At 44.0% G+C, this 16,387-nt stretch overlaps 1 protein-coding gene across 1 annotated transcript in view; it reads left to right on the forward strand.

Moving 5' to 3' along the window:
* LOC126416258 (inactive pancreatic lipase-related protein 1) overlaps positions 1-16,387 on the forward strand; it is a 235,990-nt gene that overhangs the window by 189,014 nt on the left and 30,589 nt on the right. Inside the window, exon 5 of the mRNA XM_050083888.1 lies at positions 6,258-6,515. Within this exon, the coding sequence (XP_049939845.1) occupies positions 6,258-6,515 (258 nt within the window). The remainder of the gene's footprint in view (positions 1-6,257; positions 6,516-16,387) is intronic.

The following is a 16,387-nucleotide window of genomic DNA, read 5'->3' on the forward strand; positions in this document are numbered from 1 at the left end:
CCCACTTGAGTTGACGTAACTTCTGTGTTACGACATTTTCGATCGGTGTCGTGCTACGTTGCATATACGCTGCGACCCTCAAACAGAAATGTTTCAGTTGTCCCTTATAATTGAACAAATATTTCAATAACCAGTCGCTGGCTGCCGATGTCGCCTACAATTGGTCACTAGCTTGAGCCACACTACACACAAAAACTTTCCCAAGAGATTTTAAGCAGTACTTCGAATGCCACTGTGTGGGAAGCTGTAGTGTGGCAAATTAATTGTTTTCAGCAGCGGTAGGGATTAATCTGCGTGTGTCGCCTAATAAAAAAAAGTGGTAGTTGAAAACGTTTGTTTTCGCACGCTTGATGACTGTAGGCTGTCTTAAAGAATTATGGAAGACATTTTATTTTTCAGTAACGTCAAGTGTGCCTTGTACTTTCTTATCGTCTATATTTTGCAAATACACCTTAAAAGCAGAAAATCATTTTTTATTCATTTTTCTTGAAGTTAAGCTAACAGATTTTGTAATATGACTTTGTATTCTAGATTGCCTGTGGCAATGTTATCAATAAAAAGCCTTGTGGTTTCCATAGGTGTTAAAAACTTCAATAATGGGTCCAGTCGTCTCACAAATTACTCATAAACACCCGCTGGAGCCCAGCATCTAGTATCTGTTGTGTCAACATTTTTATATTTGTATACTCTTCTAAGTGACAACCCCAACTTCAGCTTCATTTTGTATAGTGATATGTGTTCCCTGAAGAACTATGAATTTTAGCGTCAAAGTGCACACTCGATTCGGCCTCTGTGGCCGAGCGTCTCTAGGCGCTTCAGTCTGGAACCGCGCGACCGCTACTGTCGCAGGTTCGAATCCTGCCTCGGGCATGGATGTGTGTGATGTCCTTCGGTTAGTAAGGTTTAAGTTGTTCTAAGTTCTAGGGGACTGATGACCTCAGATGTTAAGTCCCATAGTGCTCAGAGCCATTTTTTAACGGATTAATGAACGAAAGAGAATCGTAGCCAGGCAATCGTTCCGAATGCATGCATATCTAGGGCGCCATGAAGCATCAGTAATCGATCACGGCAATCTGCGACGGGCCCGCACAAGTGCAGTCTACGGGCAAATCGCGAGATCTAGCGATGGATTGCTGCAACGTAATGATATAATGTATAAGTCGTTACCATATTTCATAAGACTATCATGATATTCAGAATGATTAATGGGAATCTTTATGCACAATCTTCACGAAGGTAATAGCGGATTAAGGGTCCATTCTCCTCAGTCAGGCTACAAAATAACCGATTTTTACGATTTGTTTTTGGAAAAACTAGTCAAGCAATCAATGTAAATCTCTTTGCACATTATTTATTGATTCTTGGATAACATTTTCTGATTTTTTAAAGAAATTCAGTCATCATTAAGCCCCCTACCGAGGAGTTAAAGTTGCTCTGTCCAAAATGAGGTGCGTCTGCCACGGAGTTCATGCAGTCTGCAAATCGAATCTGAATTCAAAAACCAATTATCTTAACCTATAGGACATTGCGCACGAAGTAATACCGCACTTTTTGAGACGAAGAAATAATAAAATGACGGACATTTGAAACAGAAATGCAGTTTTGTTGTGGTTTTTTTGATCACGTTTAATGCAAATAACTAATGAATAATTTAAGAAAAAAATAGCCGATTGCTCCTTGCTGACATCTCCAAGAAGTAAGTCAGCCAAAATTAGAAAGATATCTTTGTTAGTTTGCCCATAATCCATTCCGTCAGCTTGAAAAATACTGCATCAAGAAAAATACTCGATTAAAGATAAAAGTATGACTTCTATAAGATTAAAAATGAATTTGTGTAAAAATTTTCATACTCACAGATAATTTGCTACCTTGCACGGCACACATGTCCAAATGCTGCTTCTCCACAGCAGTTTTCGCATGTTTGCCGGCCGCCCGCGTTTCGCGGGATTCGTGCTGCGCGCGGCGGTGACCAGTCCTGCAGGCGATCTTGTCGCGATCAATGACGTATGTTTCAGCGTGGTATCCAGCATCGACTCCCACAATTTTCAGTACTTTCGAATGGATTTGAAACCTTCATTGAAAATCGAAGCTCCCATAGAGCACCATACTTCAGTAGTTCTCCAGCCTCAATTGATTTGTTTTGCAGGAAACTGCCACGCGGCACATACCGACTGGCAGTCACCTGTTCCATCAAATGTTTCACTGAGGGCACCGAGTGTGCCCACATTCGCATCTGCTCTCCGACGCACCACAGGCAGGCCCTACACGTCTGAACTAAATGACGTGTAACTTTGTTCCTACGTGAGGTTTCAGCTTGGGGTTTTCATATGATATTTCACACACTTTTAGCTTCTAAAAAATCATAAAACGAAAAATCGAGTTTTTTAAACAGCCTGAGGAGAATGGACCTTTAATCACACTTGAAGATGGCAATCAATTGCTGAAATAGGTAACAGGAACATTATAATTCCCAAGCGAATCTGGAAGTAATAAACTAATTTACAAACCGCTACTGACTGGTCTGCTGCTGGGTTACGTTCTGTCACATGCGCTTTACTCTATCTTTTCAGACGCCATATTCAAGCAGGCGGGAAGAAAAATTACCCTGCACACCGATGAGGCTGTGCAATTAAAGATCTACTATAACGTAAAATGTATTGTTCGCCATCACCAGAGACAGCTGGAAAAACCTTATGGTGAAATCTGGGAAGAAAATCAATGCTAACAAGGGCCAAGCAATTATGTTCACAACTAGGCCAACCTCCCCAAATCTCAACTGACAACCGACGGAATAGGCTTGAATTACTATGACTCAGTAATATACACTGAAATGCCAAAGAAACTGGTTCATCTGTCCAATATCGTTTAGGGCCCCCGCGAGCATGCAGAAGTGCTGCAAGACGACGTGGTATTGACTCAATTAATGTCTGAAGCAGTGCTGGAGGGAATTGACACCATGAATCCTGCAGAGTACGAAGGGGTGGAGATCTCTTCCGAACATCATGTTACAAGGCATACCAGATACCCTCAATAATGTTCTCGTCAGTGGAGTTCGGTGACCAGCGGAAGTGTTTAAGCTCAGAAGAGTGTTCCTGGAGCTACTCTGGACGTGTGGGATGTCTCATTGTCCTGCTGGAATTGCCCAAGTCCGTTGGAATGTACAATGGACATGATAGGATGCAGGTGATCAGACAGTATGCTTACGTTCGTGTCACCTGTCAGAGTCGTATCTAGACGTATCAGGGGCCCCGTATCACTCCAACTGCACACGCCCCTCACCATTGCCGGCCGTTGTGGCCGAGCGGCTCTAGGCGCTTCTGTCTGGAACCGCGCATCCGCTACGGTCGCAGGTTCGAATCCTGCCTCGGGCAAGGACGTGTGTGATGTCCTTAGGTTAGTTAGGTTTAAGTAGTTCTAAGTTCTAGGGGACTAATGACCTCAGATGTTAAGTCCCACAGTGCTCACAGCCATTTGAACCCACACCATTATAGAGCCTCCACCAGCTTGAACAGTTTTCTGCTGACATGCTGGATCCATGAATTCATAGGTTGCCTCCATACACGTACACCTCCATCCGCTCGATACAATTTGAAACGAGACTCGTTCGACCAAGCAATATGTTTCCAGTCATCAACAGTCCAATGTCGATGTTGAAGGGCCCAGGTGAGGCGTAAAACTTTGTGTCGTGCATTCATCAATGGCACACGAGAGGGCCTTCGGCTCCGAAAGCCCCTATCGATAATGTTTCGTCCAATGGTTCGCACTCTTGACACTTGTTGATGGCCCAGCACTTGAATCTACAGCAATTTGCCGAAGTTTGCACTTCTGTCACGTTGAACTATTCTCTTCAGTCGTCGTTGGTCCCGTTCTTGCAGGATCTTTTTCCTGCCGCAGCGATGTCGGAGATTTGATGTTTTACAGGATTCCTGATATTGACGGTATACTAGTCAAATGGTCGTACGGGAAAATCCCCACTTCATTGCTACCTCGGATGTGCCGTGTCCCATGACTCGACTATAACACCACGTTCAAATTCACTTAAATCTCGATAACCTGCCACTGTAGCAGCAGTAACCGACCTAACAACTACGCCAGATACTTGTTGTCTCATGTAGGCGTTGCCGATCGCAGCGCCGTATTCTGCCTGCTTACATATCTCTGTATTTGAATACACATGACTATACCAGTTTCTTTTGCGCTTCAGTGTAGCTAGGGCAGCATATGCAAGAAATTGAAATGGAAGATGAAAACAACCAGTGCGGTCAATAAGTGTCATGGCCTGTATCAGTTGTGCCACATATTATCAGAAGATGCTAAACTAAGTAACTGAAGTGGCATAGAACTCCTGGCCATCGTACGTAGTTCGAGAGTATGGCCAATGACTGCTGAGGGTTCTCACCTGAAAAGACTGCATGCTCTGCACGACCAGGTATTTCGAGTTATGACGGACGCTCCTTGGTACACTCTCAACACATACGTTAGACACAACCATACCTCTACCACACCATACAGAGAAAGTCAGATTGTATATGAAATGCTTCTTCACACCACAATCTCATCAATTCACTAGACCAAGAACCACTAAATTTTGCTTGTCTTTCGCTTATAAATGTTTATAAACATGTATTTTTTAAATGATAATGAGTTAAATTTTGCCAGCATTCAATTACTTTTAAACATTAAAACTTCCTGGCAGATTAAAACTGTGTGCGGGACCGAGTTCGAACTTGGGACTTTTGCCTTTCGCGGTCAAGTGCTCTACCAACTGAGCTATCCAAGCGCGACTCACGTCCCATCCTCACAGCTTTACTTCCTCCAGTACCACGTCTCCTACTTTCCAAACTTCACAGAAGCTCTCCTGCGAAACTTGCAGAACTAGCACTCCTGGAAGAAAGCTTCTGTGAAGTTTGGAAAGTAAGAGACGAGGTACTGGTGGAAGTAAAGCTGTGAGGACGGGGCGTGAGTCGTGCTTGGGTAGCTCAGATGGCGCCAGCACGGTAGCTCAGCGTGTTTGGGCAGAGGACTGCTCGCCCTCTGTAATAAAAAAACTGAGTAAAGGAATCAACGATCAACTTGAACGAATGTCTTGTGACGTCCGCCCAGACCGAACGCAACGAGCAATACCGAACAAAGTGGAAGAAGAAAAACAAAAACAAAAAAAAGGAGGTAGAGCCTTGGCCCCGAAGACAAAGGTCCCGAGTTCGAGTCTCTGTCCGGAAAACAGTTTTAATCTGCCAGGAACTTTAATATCAGCGCACACTCCGCTGCACAGTGAAAATCTCATTCTGGACTTTTAAATATTTATTGCGCCGGTGGCGCCGAAACAGTCCATCATATGGTTTGAAATACATGAAGCTATTGATCTCACACTGCCACGTTTTGATTATGTATAGTTGAGGGCGGCAGTGGTGTGACAAGCTAACTGATTATATTTGTTATGTACATTTTAGAGAATTTTGTGTCAAAAATTTATTTTTAGAGAAATAACTAACTACTTGTAAATATCTTCCGCGGTTTTGTAAGGAGAGAGAACCACTGATTCAAAGCTGCTGTTATTGTAACTTTAAATATTTGTTGTAACATTCTTTGTTTTGTAACTGGTCTTCAGCATTCAATTTTGTTATCACTTTTGGTGAACGGCTGTATCTCAAATGTATATACATGGTTGAATATTGCTATTTTTTAAATTTGCCTGAAAGCGTACAGTAGGATGAGAGATTTGTTGTCTTATGGGCAAATGTGATGCAATATATCTGGAGATTAAGCTGTGCTTCCCGCACTGACCGAGCGGTTCCAAGGCACTCAGTCCGGAACCGCGCGACTGCTACCGTCGCAGGTTCGAATCCTGCCTCGGGCACGGATGTGTGTGATGCCCTTAGGTTAGTTAGGTTTAAGTAGTTCTAAGTTCTAGAAGACTGATGACCTCAGATGTTGAGTCCCATAGTGCTTAGAGCCATTTGAACCATTTGATTAAACTGTGTTATGGTCAGCTATGGCGAAATCGCTATTACTAGATGTGTAATGTTCAGATTCAGTTTCCACGATGAACTGAAATTATGTCCAGTAAAACTACCGGCACGCTCAACTCCCCCTGCCTCACACTCTCTGTCCTACCATCATCTATGGCACATTCTTAAGTCAAACGAGGATAATCCCCTGCGGCTCTTCCGTTTTCGGCTATATGACAAGTACACCTACAGAAGTTACGTAAAGACGTGATCGCAGATGTGCTCAGCGTGGTCGCTTTTCGGTTGCAGCGTACTTCACGCGCGGCGACTACAACATTCTGATCGTGGACTACTCGACGCTGGTGGTGGAGCCGTGCCTCAGCCAGATCGAGTGGTCGCCGCGCTTCTGCGCAGAGTGCATCGCGCAGCTGGTGGGCTACCTGGCGGCGCACCCGCGCGGCGTCCAGCCCGACAGGCTGCACCTGCTCGGCTACAGCGCCGGCGCGCACATCGCCGGCCTCGTCGCCAACTACGTGCCGCCGCCCAGCAAGCTGGGCCGCATCACCGGTCAGTGCAGCTCGCGCAAAATAACGCAACACCGGCACGCGAACGCATTCTCGCCGCTACTGCTGCGCTAGCGCACCACATTGACAGTCGCTACCGGCTTGCATGCTTCGAGTGTTCTCGTTGCTGTCTCTTTGCTGCTCAGGACAGCAATGCAGTCTTCCCGCACCACAGGTGCAGGAAAAGTTCTTCACAATCAGGCCATGTGATTACGAGGGTGGATTGATAAGTCTGGTAAATAAGTAAAACAGGTATTTTCATAGACACTTCACATTACTACTCGACATAGTGTCCTTTGAAGGATATACGCATGATCCAGAGGTCCTCCAGTTCTTTCACGCTATCGAAAAAATACACTACTGGCCATTAAAATTGCTACACCACGCAGATGACGTGCTACAGACGCGAAATTTAACCGTCAGGAAGAAGATGCTGTGATAAGCAAATGATTAGCTTTTCAGAGCATTCACACAGCGTTGGCGCCGGTGGCGACACCTACAACGTGCTGACATGAGGAAAGTTTCCAACCGATTTCTCATACACAAACAGCAGTTGACCGGCGTTGGCTCTTGAAACGTTGTTGTGATGCCTCATGTAAGGAGGAGAAATGCGTACCATCACGTTTATGACTTTGATGAAGATCGGATTGTAGCCTATCGCGAGTGCGGTTTATCGTATCGCGACATTGCTGCTCGCGTTGGTCGAGATCCAATGACTGTTAACAGAATATGGAATCGGTGGGTTCAGGAGGGTAATACGGAACGCCGTGCTGGATCCCAACGACCTCGTATCACTAGCAGTCGAGATGACGGGCATCTTATCCGCATGGCAGTAACGGATCGTGCAGCCGCGTCTTGATCCCTGAGTCAACACTTGGGGACATTTGTAAGACAACAACCATCTGCACGAACGTTTGCAGGAGCATCGACTACCAGCTCGGAGACATTGGCTGCGGTTACCCTTGACGCTGCATCACAGACAGGAGCGCCTGCGATGGAGTACTCAACGACGAACCGGGTTGCACGAATGGCAAAACGTCATTTTTTCAGTTGAATCCAGGTTCTGTTTACAGCATCATGATGTTCGTATCCGTGTTTGGCGACATCGCGGTGAACGCACATTGGAGTCGTGTATTCGTCATCGCTATACTGGCGTATCACCCGGCGTGATGGTATGGGGTGCCATTGGTTACACGTCTCGGTAACCTCTTGTTCGCATTGACGGCACTCTGAACAGTGGACGTTACATTTCAGATGTATTACGACCCGTGGCTCTATCCTTGATTCAGTCCCTGCGAAACCCTACATTTCAGCAGGATAATTCACGACCGCATATTGCAGGTCCTGTACAGGCCTTTCTGGATACAGAAAATGTTCGACTGCCACCCTGGCCAGCACATTATCCAGATCTCTCACCAACTGAAAACTTCTAGTCAATGGTGGCCGAGTAACTGGCCAGTCTGTACTCCAGATGAACTGTGGAATCGTGTTGAAGCTGCATGGGCAGCTGTACCTGTCCAAGCTCTGTTTGACTCAATGCCCAGGCGTATCAAGGCCGTTATTACGGCCAGAGGTGGTTGTTCTGGGTTCTGATTTCTCAGGATCTATGCAACCAAATTGCGTGAAAATGTAATCACATGTCAGTCAGTTCTAGTATAATATATTTGTTAATGAATACCAGTTTATCATCGGCTTTTCTTCTTGGTGTAGCAATTTTAATGCCGGCCGGTGTGACCGAGCGGTTCTAGCCGCTACAGTCTGGAATCGCGCGACCGCTACGGTCGCAGGTTCGAATCCTGCCTCGGGCATGGGTGTGTGTGATGTCCTTAGGTTAGTTAGGTTTAAATAGTTCTAAGTTCTAGGGGACTGATGACCTCAGCAGTTAAGTGACATAGTGCTCAGAGCCATTTGAACCATTTGAACCAATTTTAATGGCAGTAGTGTACTTTGACAAACTCTGCTAAATATTTGTTGACTACAATTATCACTTCCCCATTTGGTGAAAATTACTTCCCAGCAAGCCAAAGTTTCAAGTTAGGGTACAGGAAGAAATCACTTTGGAGCTAAGTCTGGTGAATAGATTGGATGAGGAACCAGGTCAGAGCCTATTTCATGCACTTTCGCCATTGTTATCGCTGATGTGTGGGACGGCGCCATATCCTGGTGAAAAGGCACTTTTTCGCCTGCCAACCTTGGTGTTCTTTCAGCCAACGCAAGTTTAGAACTATCCAAAAATGAAGCGTAATGGAGTTCAACTATGGTTCTGCCTTTTTCTAAGTAATATAAGAAAATTATTCCCTGGGATACGTACCAGCTGACTGAAAGGTCTTTGCCTTCTTTCGTGCACTTTCACGAGTCTTTGTCCATTGTTTTGACTCCCGTTTCGACTACCGTTTTCACTCTAGTGTGAAATGATGGATCCAAATTTCATCAACAGTCACCGATTGGTACAAAACGTCATGCGGACTGCAATCAAACATCGCCATACATTGTGTTGAAATGTAGTGTCCCATGTGCTTCTGATCGACTGTGAGCATTCGTAGCACCCAGCACACACGCAACTTTTTCATAGCCAATTCTCCGTGCAGGATATTATGCACTCGCCCAGTTGAGATGCCTTCTTTCTCAGCAGTTTTATGGAATTTTATTCGTTGGTCTTGCACTACCGTGTCATGGATTTTGACAATGATTTCCTCTGTGGTGACCTCTGTTTGACAGCCGCGCTTGGTTTCTGCTGCCTGTCCATCCAAGTTTAAATTCGTACACTGTGCAGTGTTGATATTCTTAATACGATCCTTGGAATAATCAAGCTTGCCAAACGTGAAGCCGCAACAAAAATGTTCCGTTCATTCGTGGTAATTTACGACTTATGAAACCACCCAATGCAATGCCATTAAATTTTTGTAGGAAAAGGCCAACGGGGATGCATAAAGCTGATTTAATGCTGTGGGTGAGAAGGTTGCGGCAACTTCAAGGTATTCAAATAATTCAATATGAGTGAAGGGTATATTAAGGAGGAGGGAAACATAGCTACATGTACTTCGTAAGGCCTCATTGTTTTGGAAGGATGTAACCCCCGCCAAGCAGGTTATTAGAGGAATTTCCACGTGACACATTTTCTTTACTTTACATTGTCTGTATCGTAATAAGTGATCTTTATACCATGCCTCTTTATTGCTTTATGAAATCCTCTTCTGCAAATGCATTCTTGATCTTCTTCTGGTTTGGTTGACTCGTTATTTATGTGACTATTTATTTTTCGGTGCTCTAGTGAGAAACTGTAGACTAAACGTTTACGTTTCTCGAATTATTAGTTGTGATAACACAGCTTGTTAATACAATCACTTGCAGTCTCACTAACTGTAGCTTCAAAATTCTGTGAAATACATACGTGGTGGTCGCACACGACATATCCTCCACCACGACCGAGGTTGCCTTCCCTACCACATCCCGTACACAGACACGGGCCGGGGCAGGTAGATCGATGTCAACTACCTGCATGCAAAGTTAGTACGAGCGTATGCTGAAAAATAATTCCTCAGAATTTATGTGAAAATTCTGGAAGCTTTTTAAATAAAAGAAACGTTATTAACATTCTACATTTTTATTCTATGTCTCTATACATTTGCTGCCTTTCGCCGCTAGAGTGCTCCGAATTTTAGCGTGTAACATGCCGGTTTGTAACGTAGCCATGTCGGTGTGTGTGAAAAACAGCGTGCTGTAATCGAGTTTCGAATTCGAAGAGTTCGTCCACACATGGATCACTTTCATCTTCAGACGACACACAAGCGCTGCGACACCTGCATCCGTCCGACGCCTTGGAGTCACTGTCATCTATCATCCTGCATACAGCCCAGACTTGGATCCATACGATTTTCGTCTCTTTCCAGAACTTAAAGAACACCTTCGATGACCTCAGTTTGATAGTGATGAAGCGTTGCAATGAGAGGCGAGACCGTGGCTCCGTCAGCCAAGTCAAACATTCTACAATGACGGCATCAGAAAACTTATCTCTCGTTTGGAGGAATATTCTCGTCGCCAGGGTGACTATGATGAGAAATAACCATGTAGACATGAAAAATAAAGATGTGGAATTTACATAACGTTTGTTTCGTTTAAAAAGCTTTAAGAGTTTTAACATAAAAAAATCGGAGGCCTTACTTCGCAGCACGCCCTCGTACAAATTCTTTTTCACAGTGACACCAATGTTATATAGAAAATCTAATTGACCTACCTGACAAAAACTGTTTCTTTTCCCTGTAAGAACAAAGAAATTGTTGAGGGGTAATAATTCAAGCCAATTTCTTATTTCTTCTTTTGTTACATCTTCAGAACGAGAAACATTTTCAGGTGTGGCAACAATTATCAGAAAATTTCCAAGTCAGAGAAAATATATTTTTATTTTAATGTCTTTTTCAACACTTGTCATTTTCTCCCCCGAGGAGGAATAGTCGGCAGTTCTAAAGCGTGTGACGCGCGGGATTAGCCGAGAGGTCTGAAGCGCTGCAGTCATGGACTGTGCGGCTGATCCTGGCGGAGGTTCGAGTCCTCCCTCCGGCATGGGTGTGTGTGTTTGTCCTTAGGATAATTTAGGTTAAGTAGTGTGTAAGCTTAGGGACTGATGACCTTATCAGTTAAGTCCCGTAAGATTTCACACACATTTGAACATGTTTTTCTAAAGCTGGTTTTGCTCTTTTTGGTCGTTGTGTTATATTTAAGATGTATGTAATTTTTAGTTCTATGGTTCTATCTAATTGCTTATTTAGTCACTGTGACGTACACTTATCTTATGTACAAGCTTAAGAGAGAAAAAAACGTAATAATAAAACGTTGTTAGAGAACTGCGCAGCTACAAATTAAACATGTATGACACAATCTAACAAAAAAAATCTGTATTTGGTTGATTAAATTACGAAAATAACCGACACCACTGAATACAAATTGCAAATAGGTAAAGTTAAATGAAACTATTGAAAAGCGTTAGATAAACACGAAATTACAGCTATGTGATGTGTGATCTAAGTACAGTTCGTAAATAAATTTACACACACCAAGGATAGTGCCTTAGGGAAACACAGTTCCTATCTTGTATTTTTTTTATTATAGATCGACATTTCATTCTCAGACTGAGGTTGTAGTATACACTATTTGATCAAAAGCATCTGAACCTCTATTAGTGCACATTAATGTGGGATGTGTCCACCCGCTGAACTCTACTAAAAAACTAAAAAAAAGAATGTCTCTGAGCACTATGGGACTTAACTGCTGAGGTCATCAGTCCCGTAGAACTTAGAACTACTTAAACCTAACTAACCTAAGGACATCACACACATCCACTCGGCCACTCCGGCCGGCAAAAAAAAAAAAAAAAACTAAACTCTGCTCGAATAGGCCATGAAGGCTCAAAGGTACCGACCGGACGCCGTGTCATCCACAGTTCACAGGCGTCACTGGGGATATGGAGGAGCATGTGGTCAGCGCACTGCTCTGCATGCCTTTTGTCAGTTTACGAGACCGGAGCCGCCACTTATCTATCAAGTAGCTCCTCAGTTTGCCTCACAACTGCTCAATGCACCCCGCTTGCCAACAGTGCTGGACAGACCAGATGGTCACCCGTCCAAGTGCTAGCTTAGCCCGATAGCGCTTAACTTTGGTGATCTGACGGGAACCAGAGTTACCATTGCGTCAAGGCCGTTGGTCCTTGAACTCTACTGGGGACGCATAATGAGGTATCTAAATGTCGCAGGGTGTACAGTAGCACATTCTTCCTCCAGGATCGAAAGCAGTGTGGGTAGTCATGTTGGATGCAGAGGTCTGGAGTGAAGTCTACGTTCTAATTTATCCCAAAAGTGTTTGTTTGGGTTCAGTTCGTCACTCTAGGTATGCTAATCCATTTCAGGAATGCTGTTTTCCACAAATCATTGCCTCATAGATGTTACTTAATGACAGGTTGGGTTTTCATGCTGATACAGCCACAACCTCCGAACGGTCCCTCTACTGCACTCAGTACACAGCGCTGTAAAATTTGTTCACATTCCTCCGCATTTAGCATTTCGTTAAGCGCAATGAATGTACCGCACCCTACCAACGAAAAACGCCCCACAGCTAAACCCGCCCTCCTTTGTACTTCATTGTTCACAATACACATGAACACAGGTACCGTTTTCCAGGCGGTCGCTAAACCTAATCCCTTCCATTGGATTACCAAAATATAGTGTGGTTCATCTCTCTAAATCACTCGATTCCGGTCATTTACTCCCAGTTGCGATGCTTGTCACTATCTCATGCGTAGCTTAGCATTGACTACAAACATGTATGGTTTATAAGGAGCTGCTCGGTCAGTGTACCGCCTTTTTCTTTTAATTCAGGATGCACAGTTGTAATGCTTGCCGGAACGCCGGTAGCACTATGGAACTCACAAGTTATTTCTTCTGCTGATTACATTAATCAAAACGTCCTTCGGTCAGTGTCAGCAACGGCAGCCGAAGAGTTCCGGCATAAGACGTCACACTCATTTGTGGGGAAGGCGGAGGAATGGACAGAGTTTCAGGGCACACTCTTGTTTTTTGAGTGGAAAACTGCTCCCAAAAGAAAGACGAATGACCAATGATCGACGGCTTGAGGATGCAGAAAGCAATGGAAACCACTGCATTAAAGACACAATGTGTATCCACAGGTCATGTGCCCTCTAACTGGAAAAGAGTTATGATGGTCTCTCTATTGGCAAAAGATTCTGGACTAGGCCCCCTTTCACGTCTCCGGGAGGGGACTGCTAAGGAGGAAGTGACTATGAGAAAAAGATTAAAAATCAACAAAAAGGGTGACGTTCTACGAGCTGGGCGTGGAATGTCAGAAGTTTGAACGTGGTAGGGAAGCTAGAAAATCTGAAAAGGGAAATCCAAATGCTCACTCTAGATACAGCGTGAATCACCGAAGTCAAATGCAAGCAAGACAAAGAGTTATGGACAGACGAATAAGTCTAATGTCAAAATCATGAGAGTAGGATTCATCATGAATAGCAAGGGAGGGCAGAGAGTGAGTTACTGCGAATAGTACAGTGATGCAGTTGTTCACATCAAAATTGATAGTAAACAATCATCGACGTCAATAGTAAGGTACACAAGCCGATGTAGCAAGCAGAAGATGAACAGATAGAGAAACGTATGAGAATATCGAACGGGTAATTCATTACGTAAAAAAGCGATGAAAATCTAATAGTCGTGCGGGACTGGAATGCGGTTGTAAGGGAAGAATATCGGCTTAGTAGTAGGAATGAGAGAGGAGAAATCCTAACTGAGTTATGCAATAAATTTCAGAGCTGTTCAAGAATCAGAAAAGGAGGAGATGTGCTTGGAAGAGGCCGGGCGATACGTGAAAATAGTTCAAATGGCTCTAAGCACTATGGGACTTAACATCTGAGGTCATCAGTCCCCTACACTTAGAACTACTTAAACCTAACTAACCTAAGGACATCACACACAACCATGCCCGAGGCAGGATTCGAACCTGCGACCGTAGCAGCAGCGCGGTTTCGGACTGAAACGCCTAGAACAGAGATACGTGAAGATTTCAGTTAGATTACGTTATAGTCCGGCAGAGATGTCGAAATCAGACATTAGGCTGTAAGGCGTACTTAGGAGAAGGTATAGATTTAGATCACAGTTTAGTAATGACGAAGAGTAAGCTGAAGTTTAAGAGACTAGCTAGGAATAATGAAGTAGGATGCGAGAGTACTAAGGAATAAAGAGATACGGTTCAAAAACGTTCAAACGTGTGTGAAATCTTATGGGACTTAACTGCTAAGGTCATCAGTCCCTAAGCTTACGCACTACTTAACCTAAATTATCGTAAGGACAAACACACACACACCCATGCCCGAGGGAGGACTCGAACCTCCGCCGGGACCAGCCGCACAGTCCATGGGTGCAGCGCCTGAGACCGCACGGCTAATCCAGCGCGGCTACGATTGAGGTACCCTGATGCTATATAACAGAATGAAGGCTTTTACGACCGGATACGTTTGCTGCTGGTAAACCTTTCTGAATATAAGGTCGTGGTCCTCGAAACTCATCTGTTGCAGAATGGTGGTTTACCGGCAGGCGCTATAGAGACAGCTCCGTAGGCGGTTCAGTTGAAGAGGAACGAACATCTCTAAAAACGGCAATCAAAGAAGTTGGAAAGAGAAACATATTGACATAGAAGGTAAATGCAAAGAAACCGTGGATAGGTAGCAAGAGCTGACAAGTGCGAGAATTATCGCAAAATCGGCTTAACAGCTCAACATCCTGGTTGCTGAAAATAATATACAGAAGAATGGAAAACAAAACTGAGGATCTGTTATGAAGTCCAATTTGGCTCTAGAGGAAGGATAAAGGCACTGGAAAAACAGTTTTGACGTTGCAGTTGACAACGGAAGCAAGTCTTAAAGAAAAAGAAAAAAAATCAAGACACATTCATAGGATTCGTCTGCATAGAAAAAGTGTTCGACAGTGTAAAATGTTGCAAGATGTTGAAAATTCTGAGAAAAATAGCGGTAAGCTATATGTAAAAACGGATAACATACAATATGTACAAGAACCAGGAAGGAACAGTAAGAACTGAAAACCAAGAACGAAGTGCTCGGATGAAAAAGGGTATAAGGCAGGGTTGTAGTCTTTCGCCGCTACTATTTAATCTATATCTCGATGAAGCAATGACGGAAATAAAAGAAAAGCTGAAGAATGGGATTAAAATTCAAGGAGAGGTATCAGTGATAACATCCGCTGATGACATTGCTATCCTCAGTGAAAACGAAGAAAAATTACAGAATTTGTTGAATGGAATGAGCAGTCTAATGAGTACAGAATATGGATTAAGAGTAAATCGAAGAAGAAAGTAATGAGAAGTAGCAGAAACGAGAACAGCTAGAAACTTAACATCAGAATTGGTGATCACGAAGTAGATGAAGTTAAGAAATTCTACTACTTAGGCAGCAAAGCAACCCATGATGAACGGAGCAAGGAGGATATAAGTGCGCAAGAGTGGCACATTGTCAGAGGAGATTACGTGCTCTGTGTTCTCTGCATACGCAGTTCTGTTGCGGTACGGATAACAGTCACATCACAGAGTATGAGTTAATTGGCAGGGCAGCTGGAAAAGTACTCCACAGTTGAAGTACGCGGGGCGGTAAGATTATTCGGGGCAAAATGTCTAAATGGCGCGCAGATCGACCCTGAAATTCCGGCTGTGTTTGGACCAAATGCAGTGTCGCGTTCAGCCGCAGTGAAATGGTGCCAAATGTGGGTGACGCTGGTCGGGAATGAAAGCCGTCGACGTCGGTCACAGATGACATAGGTCGGACGGCTGATCAAGCGATTCGCAGCAATCGCAGGTTTTCCGATCGGGAGGTCGTTCACGCAGCGGTCCTCGAAAGGCTCCGTGGCCATGGCACCGATTTCTGCCGTCGAGAAATTGAACGACTGGTAGAATTTTCCTACCGGTGTTTACAGAGACTTAGTGTTTATACTGAAAAATAGTTTCGTGTATCTGTGCCACTTCAGAGTGCAGTGAAGTTTTTAATAAAAGTTACTCGTCACGCCGTAATGTATAACTTACGATTTGAAATCCACTCATACAGGGTGGCGCACGAAATGTGTTACCATTTTGTTTTTGAATATATACTTTATTGTCAATACATTCTGAAAGGAACATATACTACAATGAAGAGCCGTCCGTGGAGATTTGTTCTAACTCAGCACATGCTCAATATGTCCACCATTTCGTTTCCTAACTTCCTTCAAACGAATACTGAAGTTAGTGATTACCCTACGGCACATGTCTTCTGTAGTTTCACTGCAAGCTTGAAGAATAAGTCTTCTGAGCTCCATAAAATCACGT

This window comes from Schistocerca serialis, chromosome 8 (genome assembly GCF_023864345.2).
Source record: "Schistocerca serialis cubense isolate TAMUIC-IGC-003099 chromosome 8, iqSchSeri2.2, whole genome shotgun sequence".
Classification (NCBI taxonomy): Eukaryota; Metazoa; Arthropoda; class Insecta; order Orthoptera; family Acrididae; genus Schistocerca; species Schistocerca serialis.